The sequence below is a fragment of the Sinohyriopsis cumingii genome, chromosome 4 (assembly GCF_028554795.1).
Source record: "Sinohyriopsis cumingii isolate HCF-2022 chromosome 4, ASM2855479v2, whole genome shotgun sequence".
NCBI lineage: Eukaryota > Metazoa > Mollusca > Bivalvia > Unionida > Unionidae > Sinohyriopsis > Sinohyriopsis cumingii.
The window spans coordinates 116,793,304-116,813,205 of record NC_142964.1 but is presented as its reverse complement, the minus strand read 5'-3'; the positions used below and the strand labels follow the sequence as shown (position 1 = coordinate 116,813,205).

The following is a 19,902-nucleotide window of genomic DNA, read 5'->3' as shown; positions in this document are numbered from 1 at the left end:
GCATGCATGATGAGCAACATACTGGAAATATATCTTATAGTGACACTGGGACAATGAGAGCACATGCTGTACACTTGATTTTGACAACCATCATGTTAATTACGAGTGAGATGTGTATAGTTGCATGTGTCACACAGTCCTTTTAGCCTATCTGTGTAAACACTTGATTATAAATTGGGTCTAAAATGCAACAACATATATACCCCTCATCGTCCATAGCATAATGTGCTAGCAGATCCAAGTCTTTTTTTTTGTTCTACTGATTATTACTAACAAAATGCATAGACCCAGATCTGCTGGTGCATTATGTCATCTATTGCATTTAGGACTTATAAGCTGGTATATATGGTACTAGAAGACATCCAATCTTATTTGCATGTTTTCCCAATCTTCCTAATGGATACAGGGATGCCCAGGATTCTCCAAATTTTCTTGACTGTTGTGTACCCTTGTGCAAAATATTTTGTATTATTCTTCTTTAGGAGAGACAAATAATTATGTTATACCTTTATTTCAATTTATGATTTTTCGTAAAGTGAATACTACCCATCTGTGTATGCATGCACGGTGAATGACAATGAAAAACATCTACCTGATCAATACAGGGACCCTCTGGATGTGCCCATTTTTAGTTGACTTTGGTAAAAAAAATTCTGTTAAATATGTCATTAGTCTTCATTAGGAGAGACCCATAATCATGTCATGCATTTAATTCAGTTTATGACTTTTATGAAGGGGAATGCAGCATTAATCCCTCAACATAATGATCAGAATAAACAATGAAACTCTTTGTGTTCAAATACATATTATTATTATGATGGGCAAGTACAATCTGAACTCTCCTGAAAAAAAAAAATATGGTTAGATTCAGATTATTTCAGTATTTGTTTGTAATTTTGTTAATCACTAACTGATAAAAGGAGTTTACCTGGTCAAATTCTTTATTCATCACAGTGACTGTTTTGTTACAAGTTATCAAAGAACTGGATTACAATGTACAATAAAACTTTTCTCATTGTTCAATAAATTGATCACAAAAGATCACATAAAAGTTTTATAAAAAGGTTAGGTATGCTTAATTCCTTCGATAAAATGACTGTCGACGATATGGTGTTTTAGGTAACAATTGTCGAGTCACTGGTTCATTTAATCTGTCTTCCAGAGGTGTAGGGGATATCAAGCCACCTTCCTTCAGTGATCTGGCAAGGCGCTTAAATATCAACTTTAATTCTTGGTTCTGTGTTTTGTTTACTGCCTCTTCTACTGTATTTACCTGTGAAAAATACAAGTGCTCATGAGAGTGTGAACTTTTTAATACTATAATTCTATTATATATAATAGGATAAAAATCAAATATTTAACATAAAGGAAACTGATCTACTTTGGAATTACAGTCTGAAATGCTTACAAATATTCAGAATATTACATAATGTAATATATCTCCTATTAGGAATTTGTTTACAGAGGATGGACAAGGACACTTTTATCACAGTGGTACTTTTTTTCAAACCACAAAAGTACTTTTGAGAACAATTTTTTTTTGTTGAGGCAAGGAAAGTACCTACTGCCAATAACAAAACTGAGGATACCATCTTTTTGGAAGTAATAGACAAAATCTATATATGTATATATTAAATATTAAATCAATCTAAAAATATATGAATAAACAGAAGAAAAAAAAAGTGAAATGATTCATTGATAAATGATGCATCAATACTTTTGCTGTTACAATACACATTGATACAAGTGGTGGAGAATTGATACAAAACGATACTGTATGCCAGTTATTTTAATCCTTTTCCTTATTATTCGTTAAATTGAGAATTCATTGAGACAGCTGTTGCAGACACAATTTTGTTAGTTAAGAAAAATTCTACAAATTAACACCAAGTGACATGGTTTGTAATATTGTTCTCCTCACCCCTGCCAATTCCATGGTAATTATTTTATCCCAACAGCTTGTTTGGCATAAAGTAGTTTAAGTTTCCTCTGACCCTTGCAACCCCATTTTTTGTATTTGGACAGTTATGTTTGGGTGAAGGGTCAGAGCCAATTGGAGCTGGGTACCACCAAAAATGTTATACCTCTATTTCTCAATGTACAGTGATACATACCAGGGTATACCGCAGTTATTATTAGGGACCAGTAATTCAGTGTTCTGGAGCAGGAGCCTGACACTTTTTTGTTTAATTCCATCTGACAATAACTGAACAAAATATCTTGCTCTGATTATTGCAAAATAACACCATATTATATCCATGACATTATAAAGAAAAAAGAAAATATTTCATCTCAAAAGAAAAGCACTGCTGCCCACCCATAAATAAATGGTCAGTACCTTACTGTAGATAAATTTTCTATGTGTATGTTAACTGTTGTATAAGCTGCAATCTAAAATCTTTAACTAAAGTGGGATGATTAAGCTTACACTATAGCTGATACTATGAAAGACTTACTGTTAACATTAAGGATACTATTGATACAAATATGAAATGTTGATACTAAAGGCTACAATTTTCTAGCCACATTGATACAATAAGCAGGGAAACTTTGAGTGAGATGCCAACGTCTTGTCAAGAAATTTATCAGAGAGGGCCAGTAAACATTAAACACACTTAACAAACAAGAAAATATTTAGTGGACTTGGGAAATTATGTACAATTCAGACAGAAAACAAGTAAACTCCTGAAAATCATAGGGTGATTCAAATCTCCCAAAGGAATACATATACTTTACACATTCACTTACGCTAATCAATAACTGAAACATGACATATTTTGGTTTCGGTTTTTTGTGTGTGTGTGTGTGGGGTTGTTTTTGAATCTGCAGTTTTTCTGAAAGTTGGATTCTGCCCAAATCTATTTCAGATTTCATTTTTCCACTGTGTTGTCATACACAACAGGTGTCAAAGATATGATTAAATTATATTTGTTACCATTAATCTGTGACAGATACAACTGTTTTGTTAAACATTTTGTCTTAATAATGAAAACACATTATTAATATCATTAAAGTTGTAACAAGATTCCTCGGGAATTTCTGTACATTCCTTATGAAAGGAAACTACCGGTATACTGGTAAAATAATAGGGTACCATGGTATGTACCACAGGAAAAATTTACTGCAGTAAAATGGCATACTGGTAATACGGTATACCTCAACTAGAAATATAACCAGTATATCACATAAAAGGACACCAACTAACACTGACAGACCTTCCAAAGAGGGAAAGACCATCAAGTTAATATTTGTAATGTATAATGTATCAGAGACTGTGTATTGTGCATTGTATCAATACACAGCAGAGGTGTATCATTTCATCCCTACAGCTTATGGAGGTATTTTTGTTTTAAATTGCCAATCTATAAAATGAGTGGAGGACCTAGATAGAAACATTTTAAATTGACAGCACTGAGGATGGAACACCCTTTATTTCTTCTAGTCTGCATCTGTCTCCTCTGAGATTTCAGCTCAGGAAAATAACATTATGTGCTCACAGAAGGATTTCAAATCCTAGTATGAATGTAATAAAATAATTACAGACTTTGGTTGAGCTCAATACATTCTCAAATGCTCAGAATTTTATAATAATACTGCTCTCCCTCCTTCCACCTTTCAAATAAAAGTACATGGAGAGGATCAAATGTTAATCCCATGCATGCAAAGGTAAGTAACAACACTGCTGACTGTGTCCATATTTGCTAAGAATAGAGTGTGGTTTGTTGTCTACATTTTTTAAGTGGAAAAAAAATATGAAGAAATTGTGTCTCTTGAAAATCATGAATCATGGTAAATAGCCAGGAGATGGCTAACAGATGATAAACAATTAATTTTGTAATGAAGCAGCATACTTTACATAGTTATTCATTCCACCTTTTCCCAGTTTCATGCCCTCCCTATGTTCCCCATGATGTACCATAAAGTCCAAGATAATTATGCACAATTACATTCCAAAGTTTTAACCCCATGGGTATGTTATAACAATATGCATAGACCTTCATGCACACACATAGACAGGCAAGATCATGTAATACCCAACATCATCAGAGAAAAAAAAACCCAGGAGTCTGATAGCAGTCACCTAGATAACTGACAAATGTAAGGCTGTGAAAGCAAATTAATACATGTAGTTGGAAAGAAAAGTCTGGAAAACTTGTTTCAACATTGTCTATTAGGCCCAACAAAATATGAGTGTTTAGGCCCAACAAAATATGAGTGTTTCTGTTTTCATGCTAAAAAAATTGGATTGGTTGGTTGCAATAAGGTTTCTTTTAAGTCAATTTCCACCCTCCAGTTACCAAAAGTTAACCAAGGATGCATGCCTAATTTAATTACTTTGAAAAAGACTGTCTTGGGGCCACTGTTGCAACATAGGCCCATCCCTGTCAACACTTCACTCAACACAAGCACCTGATGCAAGCTGATATTAAAATGGGTTCAACCATGAAAGTATATTTGGGGTGAAGTCCACAAGTTAAAAACCCTTTTAACATTTAGTCCATTAGAGAAATATATAATGCAACAAATTTTGTAACTACCATATATACTTGCTTATAAGCCGAGAAGTTAACAACCTAAAAATAATATATATTTTTTTTCTTCCTTTGGTCAAACTTTGTGATATCCGCCTCAGGTCACCAGTATTTTCAAGACTGCAGCTTTACTGATACTGTCATGTCAAAGCAAAGATGCCAGCAGATATTTTTTTTATATAAGTATTAGTAAGTTTTTGCAAAACAAAAGAATGTTACAAGCTTATATTTGAAAGAAGAATTCCAAGTGCCTCCATGATTTTCACCAACTTATACTAAGTAATCCATTTTGAGTTAAAACTCAGTTTCTAGAGAACTACTTCAGAATGCCCATAGAAGAAAAAATTCCTGAATTGTAAGATCATGTCATTGCCCAAATCGGCTGACTCAACATCGTTATGTGCTTTATAAATATATTACAATGGCATTGTGTCAGAGTTGGTGGGAATCTGCAGAGGCACTTAAAATACTTCACTTGAATGCAAGTTAGCAACATTTCTATTATGACAATTACTTACAGAAATACCTTATGACATCTTCACTTCAGCATGATAATATATCCACAAAGCTATACAATCATGATAATGCATCCACAAAGCTATACAATCATGATAATGTATCCACAAAGCTATACAATAATGATAATGTATCCACAAAGCCATACAATCATGATAATGTATCCACAAAGCCATACAATCATGATAATGTATCAACAAAGCCAAACAATCATGATAATGTATCCACAAAGCTATACAAGCATGATAATGTATCCACAAAGCTATACAATCATGATAATGTATCCACAAAGCTATACAATCATGATAATGTATCCACAAAACCATACAATCATGATAATGTATCCACAAAGCCATACAATCATGATAATGTATCCACAAAGCAATACAATCATGATAATGTATCCACAAAGCCATACAATCATGATAATGTATCCACAAAGCCATACCATCATGATAATGTATCCACAAAGCCATACAAGCATGATAATGTATCCACAAAGCTATACAATCATGATAATGTATCCACAAAGCTATACAATCATGATAATGTATCCACAAAGCCATACAGTCATGATAAAAAAACATCAGCTTCATTTGTGACACAGACATAACTAATTAAGAAAAACTGGCAATAATAATCATAACTGACAGGTGCCTGATGTTCGGTAATGTTGAACATTTTGTTTGCTAAGGTAAGAAATGGTGCAGACTGATTCTCAAGGTGTGAATCTGCATCTCCTTGGTCCAGAGACAAGTAAGGATAAGCAACTCTTTACCTGATCAGGATAAGAGGGCGAGTTTTTTTTTTTTAATCCCTGTTTTCAGTATTACTCAACAATGTGATGTTTTATGTGAGATATAGATTTCATTAACTTAAATAATTGAATTTTGATATAACTTGCTGTCAATTTAAACCATCCATGACGAGCAAGCTAAATGCAATGGTAACCTTTATTGAATCATGCTTCCTTTAATGAATCATGCTTCCTTTATTGAATCATGCTTCCTAGCCACTGTCCAGAGGGTGATTGAAAATACTGAGAGAAAACATAGACTTTTTAAATGAGTATGATGATAACCTATGAATGAAATTAAATGCTTTCTGGTCACAACATCCTGAAAATCTGGAATCTAATTATGTTTTTTGTAAAAATATGTTGTATGATCTGAAAATTTCAAGGTTCAGCATCTGAAGGGTCTGTAAATTTAGGCAAAAGATAGTAATTAGATATGGAAGAGGTTCAGAAGAAAAGCATATTCCTTTCTATTTTACTTTTGTTCTTGTCAAAGGCCCATAACAACAAATAATACATGTGTCACAGTATAAAAACAACAAATATTTCAGGTATTTTAATACAGCAATAACATTAAAAAAAATTTACTTTCAAGTTCTGTTGGGCAATCTGGTTACTTGTGTGCATCATATATGCACAAGCAAAATCTACCTGGATTTGCAGAACAAATGAGCACATTCATTCCCAACACTGTATACAAATAATTGACATACTGAAGGTGTTTTTTTCTTTTTGCACTGGTAAGTTATGTTTTATGGCATATATTTTCTTCAGCTTTAAATTACAGATTATTCCAAAAGGTGAGTTATTTTCCAAAATTTATTTAATTGGTTATACTGCAATTTATGAACCTTGTTTTCTATAAATATTTTCCAAGAGGAAGATAACTCTTCACAGCCCAAAACCTGTGATTCTCAATGGACCTGATCACCAGTTACTTCACTTGCTCAGTTATGCAAACTGCTGTGTTGGCCTCCACTGTGGTAGCAATGCCAGCCAATCAGATGCATAATTATTTCATTAGTATGTGTAGATCTCACTCATCCAGGATCTTAATTATATAAGATCACATTTCAAGTTTGATCAAAATGAGATCTGAATTATGATTTCCACAAGAGTATGAAGCTCAGCCAATCTGATGCAAGATCACCTAAATAAAATGCATTATCTTTACTGAACTTGTCCAAGATCCCAATGATATAAGCATGTATTTAAGTTTGGTAAAACTCATACCAGAAATGAGGCCTACAGATTGGCAACAATCCCAGTCAAGTAGATTTATGTTCAACTCGTCAGTGAATGTGGATCTTGCACATTATCAAACTAGTTCAAAACCGTAACGATATTAGCATATATTCCATGTTTGATCAAAATCAGATAAAAAAAATATGGCCTCCAAGGTGGTAATAAGGTTTACCAATCAGATGCAAAATCACTAATCTCATATCAAACTCCTTTGAGATATTGATGATATAAACCCTTATTCCAACTCAAGCTGAAATTAAGAAATATGAACTCCACAGTGGGAACAAACAATTTGTTATTTAATGGGCGTAACTCGCAGATGCTAATGAAATGTGATCACTACACTTGTCAATACTTACAGCGTCTTGTGTAAAAATACTCATTTTATTTACTGCATCAGTTCTTACAACAGACTGCAGTATTAATATAGCATCGTCCACTCGACCTAGCTTACACAGGGCAATGGTCTGAAAAAAATTAAAAATAAAAGGATAAAATGTTCTTCGGGGTAGAGGCTGAAGAAACTAATATTTTGGGCCTTTTGCTTATTTTTTAAGCAGGCAAACAGTTAACAGTTCTATTAAAGTGAAAGAATTTTTTTTTTAAATCTTTTTTTTAAAAATTAACTCGTACTGTAAATCAATTGTACATGAATATTCAGATAAGGTTTGCAGGATACTAAAATTACTCAGCTTGTTACACAAATTTAGTTTCAAATTATCCTTCAAATAAGCTCCTCTATTTACCACAGTTAGACTATTCAACTTTTTTTGATATCGTCAGACTTGACTATTAAATTCCAGGAAGCTGTAAGCAGATGTGTTGACCATGGCAGGCATTTTTATTTCTGGGTAGCAAGAGCAACATGTAATTCCCTTGATACTGTTTGCAACTATAAAATATATTCCACTACCTAGAAATAGTGAATGGCTTTGTTTTCCATAACAAAGAAGCAATGACCAATACGATAAACTAATAATTAGATTTTACTGGTCTTGCACTTATTTTTATGATATTTTTATGATATTTCAACAAGACCTTACTTTGAAATTGACATAGTTGTACGACATATCTGAGATCTTGATGAGCAGTTCCATCACTATCTCTGGACGGTTCTGCAAAACATGTGGAAAACAAAAAGTTATTCATAAAATGACATGGTTAAAGTTTACAAAAAAAAAACAGTTTCAGCCCAACTATATGCATGACATCTCTAAATGTGCCAGGTAAACTGACATGAAAGTGCAAACCACCCTTACACTGGTGTTGAATTTAAATAGACAATTTACTCATTACTGTACTTTCTGAATGCAAATTTTTCATAAGCGTCTCCTCTTTTTTTTGCAAATGATGACTCTCTTATAAAATTATACATGCCCCTGTACAGAGCAAACAGTTTAAGATGATACAAAATTAGAAATTTAAGAATTTGAAATATGTTCTATAACGGCATGAAAATCTAATCAGATCATCTACATTTGTATACAATCATGCATACCAAATTTTATTTTGTTGAACTCTATTCATTTTTACAAGACTTATGAAAAGAACTTTGTCCAAAACTTTGTCCAAAAAGTTAAAAAATATATCAAAAATTAAAAAATTGCTGCAATGGCCTGATAATTTGACTAGATCATCTATATATTAATACAAATTTGCCAACTGAATTTCATTTGTTTACCTCAGGTAGTTTTTGCATAATCATGTTAACAAGTATTTTCTTTTTACAAATGTTTCATTTCCCAAAAAATGTGTTTAAAAAAACGAACTAGAGTCCCTCTACTGGCTGAAAACAATTTCTATGAATCCAATATGAGACTATGTCTTCCTTTTAACTACTAAGTTCTGAAACTACCTCTGAGATTACTGATATACGACCAAAACAGCTAAAAAATATCTTAAAAACTGTTCCAACCAAAAATAAAACCAACCACTCATCTTACAAGAAAATTAGTGATTATATTATTTATCCTTTAATATTTTTGCATACCAATAGTTCTACAATGTAATGTTTTCATAAACTTCATTATATATATATATATATATATATATATATATATATATATATATATATATATATATATATATATATATATATATGTAAAAATGAACAAAATTTGTTAGCTTAATGATTATTGTGATATGGAGATTGAGACAAGAAAATGTATATTATGCTACCTAATCATTACTGAATTTTTTTAAAACCATAAAATAAATATATCTTTATAAATTTAAACAAATAAAATACATAACGATGACATGCCTCACAATCGATCTACATAAGCAGAGATAGCAACTTGAGTATTCACTGAATTTGGAACCAATCCCTTTATCATGGGGAGATCACTCTATTTAACTGTCACCTATGTGGGCAGGCAACTTTTAGCTTTCTTAGCTAAGATGTTAAGTCTGGGTGTGTTTGATTTACAAGGCAGTAGTAGTTCTTCTAAGATACTATGATCATGTAACATATTTGAAGAAGTGCACAACAGCACATTTTTCTGGGTCATAATTTCAACATTTGTAGACATTTTCCAGGATTTCTTTTACTTTCTTTCTACTCTAGATGAAATGTTGTCATTCAATTTTGGACAGTTTGGTGGCAGAACTTCCCAAAATCTGGCCAAGTTTTGGCACTAGACTAACATCCTCAGTCATTTTATATTGTCAGTAATAAAAGTAGTGCATTGTTCGGGGGTTCTAGGTTATTTCAGCGTGTGTACAGTGCCCTTATTTACCTGATGCAATGATTCAAAGTAGTTGGCACCATATTTTCTATAAAATTTAAAAGGAAGACTATGACATTATGATTCTTCATCTCAACAGCCAGTCATACCACTCTTCCAAATTTTAGGATGGCCCTGTTTTAGCGCTACAAGAAAAACAGCTTTTTAAAGACTCCTGATTGACAAAAATTTCATGTAGTCATACAAGAAGTCTGCTGGAACAGGACTACTAATCTGATTGCACATTAAGCAAGTGTATATGGTATTAGGATTATATAGCATGGTACAGTAATATTGGGTTACCAGAAGATATATCATTACCAATTAACTCTTAGAACTTGGATACCATCTATAATGGTTAATTAGTTTAGTCAAACAGCAAACACTACAGACCCTGATCTGCCATTGCACAATACATCAGAAAATTTGATTCTGTGTTGTTCATTCCACTAATTACTCCAAACAAACTGCACAGACCCAGATCTGCCAGTGAATTATGTAACTTTCAATTAGCCTCAACTTTTAAGCTAGTAGATATAATTAAAAAAAATTTCTCAATTAGAAGATGTTTTACCAAAATTGTGAGTATTGTTAAAACATGGTTTTTCACAAACGATCTAGAGGGTGATCAGCAATCCTGCAATTGTAAATTATGCCAATATAAAAACATCCCTTTTGGATGAGATAATTCCGATATCCGACTTTGATCTTCAATATGCTTTTGATTAACAAGGGTTCTTGAAAGCATTTCCAGTCTGCATACACCGATTTAAGGTATTATAAATGATCAAAGAAACAGTTCTCAAGAAGGGATCCTCAGAACATTTCCTGTCTTCACAGTGATGTAAAATATTATATATGAATCAAGGTACAGTTCTCAACAAGAGTTTGTGGGAGCATTTCCTGTCTGCATACACTGATGAGAGATATTATAAATTTTTCAAGGTACAGTTCTCAACAATAGTTCCTGGGAGTATTTGCTGTCTGCACATACTGACACAAGATATATATGACTGAAATTAATGTTCTCTACAAGGGATCCAAGAGCATTTCCTGTCTACAAACACAACACTGACATAAAATATTATAAATAACAATATATATATTTTATCACAGAACTGTCATCAACGTTAATGAGGTCATCAACTTCAGAGCATATCTACCATATCAGTTCTAATAATGGCCCATGATCCCATAGTCACCCATCCCCATTTTACTCTCTTAATTATCCTTTCTGTGACTGATTTTTAAAAATTTTACAGCCTCTAATACATGCCAATCCCAACAACAGCACCCTGGATACAACAATGTATGATATGAAATATAATAACAATTTAACAATCATAGTTCTATGCAATTCTTGTGTGTTTTTATATCCTTTCCACACACCCTAACCGCAACCAAAGGTGCCTCCATCAACTGCCCAGCCTTTCTCCAAAACTTAATTATATTTCAATAACAGTCCACACGGTTATGAGAACTATTAATGGCATTTCTTATTTCTTTTTAAATGCAAATGCAGGCATGATAAAATTTAAGTTTTACCTGAAATGTACATGTAACCTACCTGTTTTAAAGCTAACATGGCAGCAAAAGCAAGTGCACGTGGAGATAGAGTTTTATTTTGCTCAAAAACCTCTGCAATACTCTCTGTACACATCTTCAGTGCCTCTGGAGTGTTCTTATAAAATACATAAGAAATTCTATCAGACATTTACCAAATCTGACAATACAATTCAAGCAAAGCATGACTTCCCTAAACATTTTACAACAAACATAAATCTTACGCTGATGAATGACAGGTAGGACTAAATCAATTAAATATATCAACAAAATATTACTGTCAATGTCAGACAGAGTTAAATGGTGGGATTTCAATAATCAAATGTTATTTGGGTGGGATTTTCAATTAACCAAATGTTATTTATATGTGACAAGGAATGTGAAAGTTTTTAAGTAATGTGAAAATTGGGTTGGATTCCAAAGTATGTTATACATGTAATCAGTGGAGCAAAGTTGTTAAACCATGTTCTACTACTAAATGACCCAGTCAAATGAATCAAACAATGAAGTTTAATCATTCTACCTCAATGCTCAACCATCTGGGCTGTCCTGTAACATTATGGCATTGGGGACAGAAGGCAATACAGTCTTCAAACAATGAAGTTTAATCATTCTACCTCAATGCTCAACCATCTGGGCTGTCTTGTAACATTATGGCATTGGGGACAGAAGGCAATACAGTCTGAGACATCTCCAGATTATTAACAAATTTAAATGATGAACAATGTCTCTGTGTGTGTGATTTGGATTTGTAATGTAGCTTTAAACTTTTTCAGTCATATCGCTACGATGTCAGCAGTGTGCCAGTTTATAGTGATGTCTAGCACTGGAGAAAAAGCCACAGACATGTAGCATCATGTCCCACCCAGTCACATTGTCCTAACACCGGGTCAACCAGATCTAGCACTAGCCTCTAAATGCTGAACGCCAAGCAAAACAGATGCTAGTACCATTTTTATGTCTTTGGTATGACTTGACAGCAGTTCGAACCCACAACCTCCCACATCAGAGGCTGATTGCTTGCCTATGTGCTTGCCTGCACAGCTTTCTATACACCACAATTCCAATGTGCTTGCCTACACATATTTCTGTACACCACAATTCCAATGGGCTTGCCTGCACAGATTTCTATACACCACAATTCCAATGTGCTTGCCTACACAGATTTCTATACATCACAATTCCAATGGGCTTGCCTGCACAGATTTCTATACACAATAAAAAAATTCCAATGGGCTTGTCTGCACAGATTTCTATACACAATTCCAATGTGCTTGCCCACACAGATTTCTATGCACAATTCAAAAATTCCAATGGGCTTGCCTGCACAGATTTCTATACACCACGATTCAATGTGCTTGCTTGTATACATTTCTATACACCACAGTTCCAGCATGCTTGCCTGCAGAGATTTATATAAACCACAATTTCAGATTTCTATACACTGGAATTACAACATGCTTGCCTGCACAAAATTTCTATCAATATTCCCTATAACAAATACTGGGAATTCATTTATTTTTGTGGGTACCAATTTTAGAGTTTTTTTTGGGGGGGGGGAATGGGCATTTTTTGCTGGTACTTACCTTCTGGAATTGAAAATGGATCCTTATGTTTTCACAAACAGAATCATTTTAACTGGCTTTTAAAATGTACAGTCTGACGCAACCAAAAAATTCATGAAAACTGGTAACCAACGAAATCTCTTGCTTCATGAAAACTGATGCCCCACAACAACTGCTACCCATAAAATAATGTGAATTCACTGTATGTAGCCATTAAAACCTTTAAATTTTAATCTTAATACGTTGCGTTTACCAGGACCATTAAAAATTATTATATGGCTAAAGGAAAATTATAAACTTTTCATTCCATCACTCACAGACCTGCCATATTCCCAAACAGTGATGGGGGTGGTGTCTGAGACTCAAAAAGTGTGTTTTGAGGTTCTAAAGGGAGTGAAGGGAGTCAGTGTGCATGATCCCAAGAAAGCAACATCATCCAAATGGGAAAAAGCTATATTTTCATATAAGCCTATAAAAAATTACTTGAAGTTCAAATCCGAAGAAAAGAAAATAACTTGTTTGTTTTCTATAAAGCATTTTATACACTTACAAACAAAAAAACAGTTGGTAGGCTTAGCACTGTCAAATATCACACAGACATAAACACGTATTTGCAAACACTCACATAAACGCAACCATACTGACATTAAATAAAATCAATAAACCCAGTTTAAAATCCAATGAATGGCAGAATATAGTCTTAACATTTGGTGCAGTTTTCATTGTTCTCCATTGTTCAGCAGGAGATTTGAAGGCAATACAAATGTCCTTCATGTTCATCTCTGCACTCAACTGAGACTGGACGATACTGTTTGTTCAAACTTCCCTGCTAGATTCTCAGAGAGAATTCTGGTCAGAGCTAAGTTGTTCTTGTCGCCCATAACACTAGCATTGCTAGAACTATATCCAATGCTGTTTGACCCCATGATCTCTAGAAAGAAATATTGTTGTTGTTGTTGGGTTTAACACCATTTTTCAGCACACGATTGGCTATACAAGGCGGCCAGTATTAATGGTGGAGGAAGAATCTGGGAAAACCCTGGAAAGAACCACCGACCCACGAGAAGCTACTGGCAAGCTTTCTCACATACCCACATTGTCCAGGACAGAAATGAAAATATACATCAAATTGGGGACCAACTGTTTCACTGGAGCAAGAGGACATAATTTTTTCAAGCGGTACATGGGCCTTACAGTTAATACAGTAGAAATAAATGCCTCTGTCCAGTACAGGTGTTAATGCAATCTCTCTATCAACACAAATCACAAATAAATACATGAACATGTACTTATTACTGTCTGCCAATTATTCTATCTCACAGCCAAAATCATCCTCGAAAGAATGGGTCGATTAATAATTGATATGTTAACAAGATTCGGATAATGAATAATAAGAAAGAACTAATCTGAATGTTTAATTCAGTGTGTTGAATATGTGTGTTGGCTTGTCCTGATGTTACATACAAGTGTGGCATTATATCAACAGATGTCATATAATCCAGAAAAACATGTGTCAATATGGTGTTTGCAGTAGGTGCAAAGAATGAAATGTTTCACCTTGCTGCTTAGCTTTACAAGACAAGGTTTAACTCCAACAATCAGAATTTCTGAAATTTAATTTTTATGGATTTTGCTTGCTTCATTAATAGCTCAATGTTTCCTGAATCACAGCTGCACTTTTACATTTTGCATTCAAAAATGAATCAGACTTGAACACTATTCTGACTACTGAAACAATTATGTTTTGCATGTATACATGGAGTAAAATCCAACTTCAAAGAAATGTTTTCATTAACTTGCCAATAATCCTTAGTAAAGATGGTTTAAACATTCAAATTTTTAACTTTTATATTTCACCATGCATTTGTTCGATTTACCACCAAATTCAAATGAATTGGGTAATTCCACTTGGTGATTTGGTAAATATGCATAGGTAATATGCAAACTAACCTAATGGGCTCCCTCACATGTGTCCTCAAAGTACTCAACATCACACTAGCTATTGTCAACCAGCTAAGTAATATGTGAAATGGTGGTTGTTCATACTTAATTACCTTACTTTTTAATTGCCTCTTTGACAATTAGTTTAATTTAATAAACTGTGCCAAGGATAGTTTTTCGTGAGCTCTAAGCATGGTAGTTTACCATTTCTACACTACATCTACAGGCTTATAATGAATTTGCTTGTTTTTTTCCCTCAAAAGATTAATGAAAATCAGGTTTTTCAAAAACAAAACAACACAATTGTGTCAGGGGGGTTTGGAGTAAAAAATCATGTTTTTGTGTGACACCTTGTGCTATGGCAGGTATGCATTCCTTAAGCAAAGCAAAATGTTATTAAAAAAAACTGAGGAAAAACAAGTATCTTTTCAAGGGTGCACAACTGCATGATTCATGCAAATTTTTCAAATGTCATACAGAAAAATCATTCAAATGTGCAAAATTGTGCCTCAAGTTTTCAAGCCCGACCTTTATTTCTTAATTACATTTTTTATATTTAGAAAATTACCATCATGATTCAAATGGAGGGTGGATTTTCTCCATTAAATTGTCAGTTAAAGAATAGATCTGTAAAAAAAAACTAATACCCATGAAAGTAACATGATTTCTGATTGTATGATTGATTACTATGTACATGTTAAACTTATGTCTGTCAATATCCAGCCGCACAAAGCACTTTCCTTCTGTGGCATTCAACTTTGAACTGCATTTCTGTAATAATGATAAATTGCTAAAACAGTACCAACAAAAATGTAGTAAAACCTTTGTAACATACTGCTACACTGTACATGGTACCATAGCAAATTTTTCCCTACTATCCCATTACAAATTATTAAGCCCAAATATCAAACCCAGAAAAATTTCCCTAATATCCTATTACAAATCTCCAGTTCAAGATTTGCCATCCAAGCAATCTTCTGAGTAATTTTCCCACAACTTTATACATAATATCAGATGGAATTTTGTGTTATTTCATGAATAAGTCTGGAAGAAAAAAAGAAATATTTTATGTCCTTAATCCATGTATATTTTTTCCTATTCTAATGAAATTTTGTTTACAAGAAATGACATTTCATCAGTACAATGGATCATTATAAAAGGTCTTACACTGTTGTGGTTCATACTGCCCTGGAATGTTGTTCTTCAAGGAGATTTCATGGACCTTTCAAAGACTTCCAAAAGTTTTCAAGGAACAGTTGTCTTATGGATATAAAACTTGAAGTAAATCATTAACTAATGTGTTTTGTCATTGCATCCTATAAATTTTATCCCATTTTATTTATTTACTTTTATTTTTGATGAATATTTAAATTTTAAAAAATCACAAAAAGATATATTTGACTGAGTTTGAACATTTTGTTTTTCCCGCCTGTAAATTCAAAGTTTTTGGCAAATTTCAAGGAATTTTTTGACTTAATATAATTGTTATGGATCAAACAAACTTTTCTGAAATTCACTGCATTTTTAAATCAACCTCTCAAATTCAAGAATTTTTCAAAGTTACATGAACCATGTCTGTATTGCAACAGTGGTGAATAAACATACCATTTTGTAGAGAGCTGCTAAGAAGAGAGTGTGATTATCTATATGGAAGCCCTCTATTCTGCTCCGAAATATATTGTACACTTTCACAACAGCTTCATACTGGCCATCTTCATATAACATGTCCATTAGCAGAGTGTAGGACAATACACTTGTTTGGAACATCTCATCCAAATCCTGAAAAACAAAATGAAAAATTTGATTCTAACGCTGTTGCAGGACTGCCTCCAGTAAAATGTAGGGCCTTAGATCAACAGTAACAAAATCCAATGACAGATTGGGCTATATGATGTCCATTTGATGTTTGATTTCATATGAGCAGCTTTGATCACAACATGCCAGGAAAATTATGTGACAGCAGATCTCACGTCAAAATAACAGTAAACTGCACAGACTTTGATCTTCCATTGTATAATGTACTAAATCTGAATCTATGTTTGCTAGGAGTAATCAGTAGAACTAACAACACAGACTCTGAATTGCTGATGCATTATACTCAGACCCTGAATTTCTGATGCATTATACTCAGACCCTGAATTTCTGATGCATTATACTCAGATCCTGAATTGCTGATGCATTATACTCAGATCCTATGTTTGCTAGGAGTAATCAGTAGAACTAACAACACAGACTCTGAATTGCTGATACATTATACTCAAGATCCTGAATTGCTGATGCATTATACTCAGATCCCGAATTGCTGATGCATTATACCATGGCAAATTTGCAGTTGGACCTGACTGTACATAAATTTCCAATAACTTCAAATGTGTATGTCTTGAGAATTAATATTTGATCTACAAACAAAACTGGATACATGTTTTGTTATGAGTCAGCAGAAAGAACGAGTTTGATATGGCATAGGAATACGTCAAGGCCATCAAGCCTCAATGTATTAATAAGCCATATCAAATGAGTTCTTTCCCTGACTCAGTACAAAACATGAATGCATTTTTAAAAATTTATTACATACATCCTTTTTATGCTTTCTAAATATTGTTAGCTTTATTGTATGAATGAAATTCAAACAAAAAGTTACTAATAATAGTTCTATTCACTGTATCTAAATATATGCACAAGCAGACGTCAAAGAAGGCAACTAAGTAGTTCAAATCTGGGTGTGAAGTGGAAATACGGATTGAGCATCTGTATCAAAGACCAAATCAAGCATGTAAGATTAAATGGGTCTGTAATAAATTATTTTAGTGTCAACTTATATCAGACTGAAACCCCTGGATGATGCATTGTTTTTTCTCTTTTCTCCAACATCTAAGAATATAAAAACAATGAAGAACCCCACCTTATTTCCACAATGACACCCACCAGGCATGAAAAAATAAATGTATACATTCAACTGACACTGACCCCAACATTTACCCATACCCCATAGTACTCAGAAAGTACAGACCCCAGCATTCATCCCAATCTGCAGATAATAAGAAAGTGCAGACCCCAGCATTCACCACAACCCCCGATACTTAAAATGTAAGACCCCAGCATTCAACCCGACTCCTGATACTTAGAAAGTACACATCCCAGCATTCACCCCTTCCCCCAATACATAGAAACAGCAGAATTTATCTGATATTTAATTACTGATTTAGATTTTATTTACTTATTTACATATGTAAGTGATGGAATGAACATGGTACATGGTTATATGTTCTGCATGCCAGTTAGAGGATAAATAGCCTGAATGATACAGTGGCTGATCAGGGTCTATGCTATTTGCTTCAAATCAATCAAGAATAGACTGAATAGTTTAGACCCAGACCTGTCAGTGTCAACAATTTTTTAAACTGTGTAATACTTGAGCAAATACTCAGTCACCTGCAGTGAGTAGTCTAAAGCGCTTGCCTTTACCGATCACCACCATCCCACCTCTGTCCATGTGGTTCGAGTCTTGGGCTTAGCCATTGTGTGCATGTGAGAAAGCTTGCCAGTAGCTTCAAGTGGATTAGTGGTTCTTAACAGAGATTTCACGAGTTCTTCCACCACCAGTAACAATGGCTGCCATGCACAGCTGTTTATAATGCTGAAAAATGGTGTTATACCAACAACAACAATAGAGAATTTGTCATTACTGTTAATCATGGATAGATTAACATTTATACCCATTATTCATACATGCTAATATTTTAGTCACTATGACTGGAGTTTACTGATATGCAATGACAAGACATGATCACACTTACAAAGTTATTAAACATCTTTGTGGCCATATCTGACGAGACAAGATGTCATGAGATTATTAAAGATCTTCATATCTACAATAATGATACAATCCTACTTACCGGATTATTAAACATCTTCATGGCCATATCTGCATCAAAATACTGATGTAAAACTCTCAGAAGCAAAGTGCTGATCAGGAATTTGCGTGAGCCAATGTCTGTGACCTGTTCATGATATCTGAAAAAATTTATTACACGGCTTGCTTAAACTTATCATTTCTTATAAACTGGAGTTGACTTTCAGATAATAAACTGGGCTAAAGTGTCCTACTTTTGAGTTTAAGGTGTAGTACAGTTAAACCTGTCCTAGGATGTTACTCTTTCTGGTAATGAAAAGTGGTTGCTTCAGACAAGTGGTCTCTCGGGTTTGTGGGCCAGTTTTCAAGGTCATAATTTAACTGGGTTTAGAAGGAAAAATACCCATAATTACTGTGCATATATTCTGTTCTTTATTCAATAGTTCTTATTAAAATACTGAATGAAATATTTAAAAGTATTATACAACACTAAAACTACCTTGATCGTAAACTTTTAAAGTTTTACTTGAAGTTCCCATGCAGTCTACTGGCCTTATAGTATATGGATTGCAGTTAACTATATGGTAACATTTATTTATCCTGTATGTAAATTATTCAGTTAGCTGTAATGCTTAAAGAATAATTTATTTACAGCCAATAGCCAAAACCTCAGTTCAAACAAGGATCTAGCACATGCGCAAAGATGATGATGTCTCTAAACATGGCAAATTTGGCTGACTAATCAGTTTACAATAATAGTAGCATCAATAAAGCATCATGTATTTTCTCAAAGCAAAACAACCTCTAAATTTGTCAAAATATTATTCATATGAAATGTTATAGTTCATTTTCTCAAATGATGCAAGTCATTTGCAAACATTTTATTTTAACGGCTGAGCAAAGCATGTCATTCAAAGCAAGCAAATTTCTCGGTCTTTCTAGTGAAAATTTCTAAATGACTATCTGAACAAATCAGTTTTTGTCAATGCGACCAGTCAGACAACTGACTCAGATTCATAGCTTGCAAGCAAAATAATTCTTCTTAGAAAAACTGGCTGCGTGTCAGTAAATAGTTTCAAAAGAAGTCATCAACAGGTCCATTGTGGCACTCAAACAATATGTGTACTAGACAGTCACAGCCTGACACCACCGATACTTTGCTGTG

General features: G+C 33.6%; 1 protein-coding gene across 1 annotated transcript in view; it reads right to left on the bottom strand.

Annotated features, from left to right (window-relative positions):
* Positions 1–923: 923 nt before the first annotated feature.
* LOC149801954 (pentatricopeptide repeat-containing protein 2, mitochondrial-like) overlaps positions 924–19,902 on the bottom strand; it is a 44,353-nt gene continuing 25,374 nt past the window's right edge. The window contains exons 4-9 of the mRNA XM_089956354.1: positions 18,781–18,898; positions 16,490–16,663; positions 11,383–11,496; positions 8,133–8,204; positions 7,449–7,556; positions 924–1,273 (exon numbers count right to left, since the gene is read on the bottom strand). Of these exons, the coding sequence (XP_089812480.1) occupies positions 1,076–1,273; positions 7,449–7,556; positions 8,133–8,204; positions 11,383–11,496; positions 16,490–16,663; positions 18,781–18,898 (784 nt within the window). The 3' untranslated portion in view covers positions 924–1,075. The remainder of the gene's footprint in view (positions 1,274–7,448; positions 7,557–8,132; positions 8,205–11,382; positions 11,497–16,489; positions 16,664–18,780; positions 18,899–19,902) is intronic.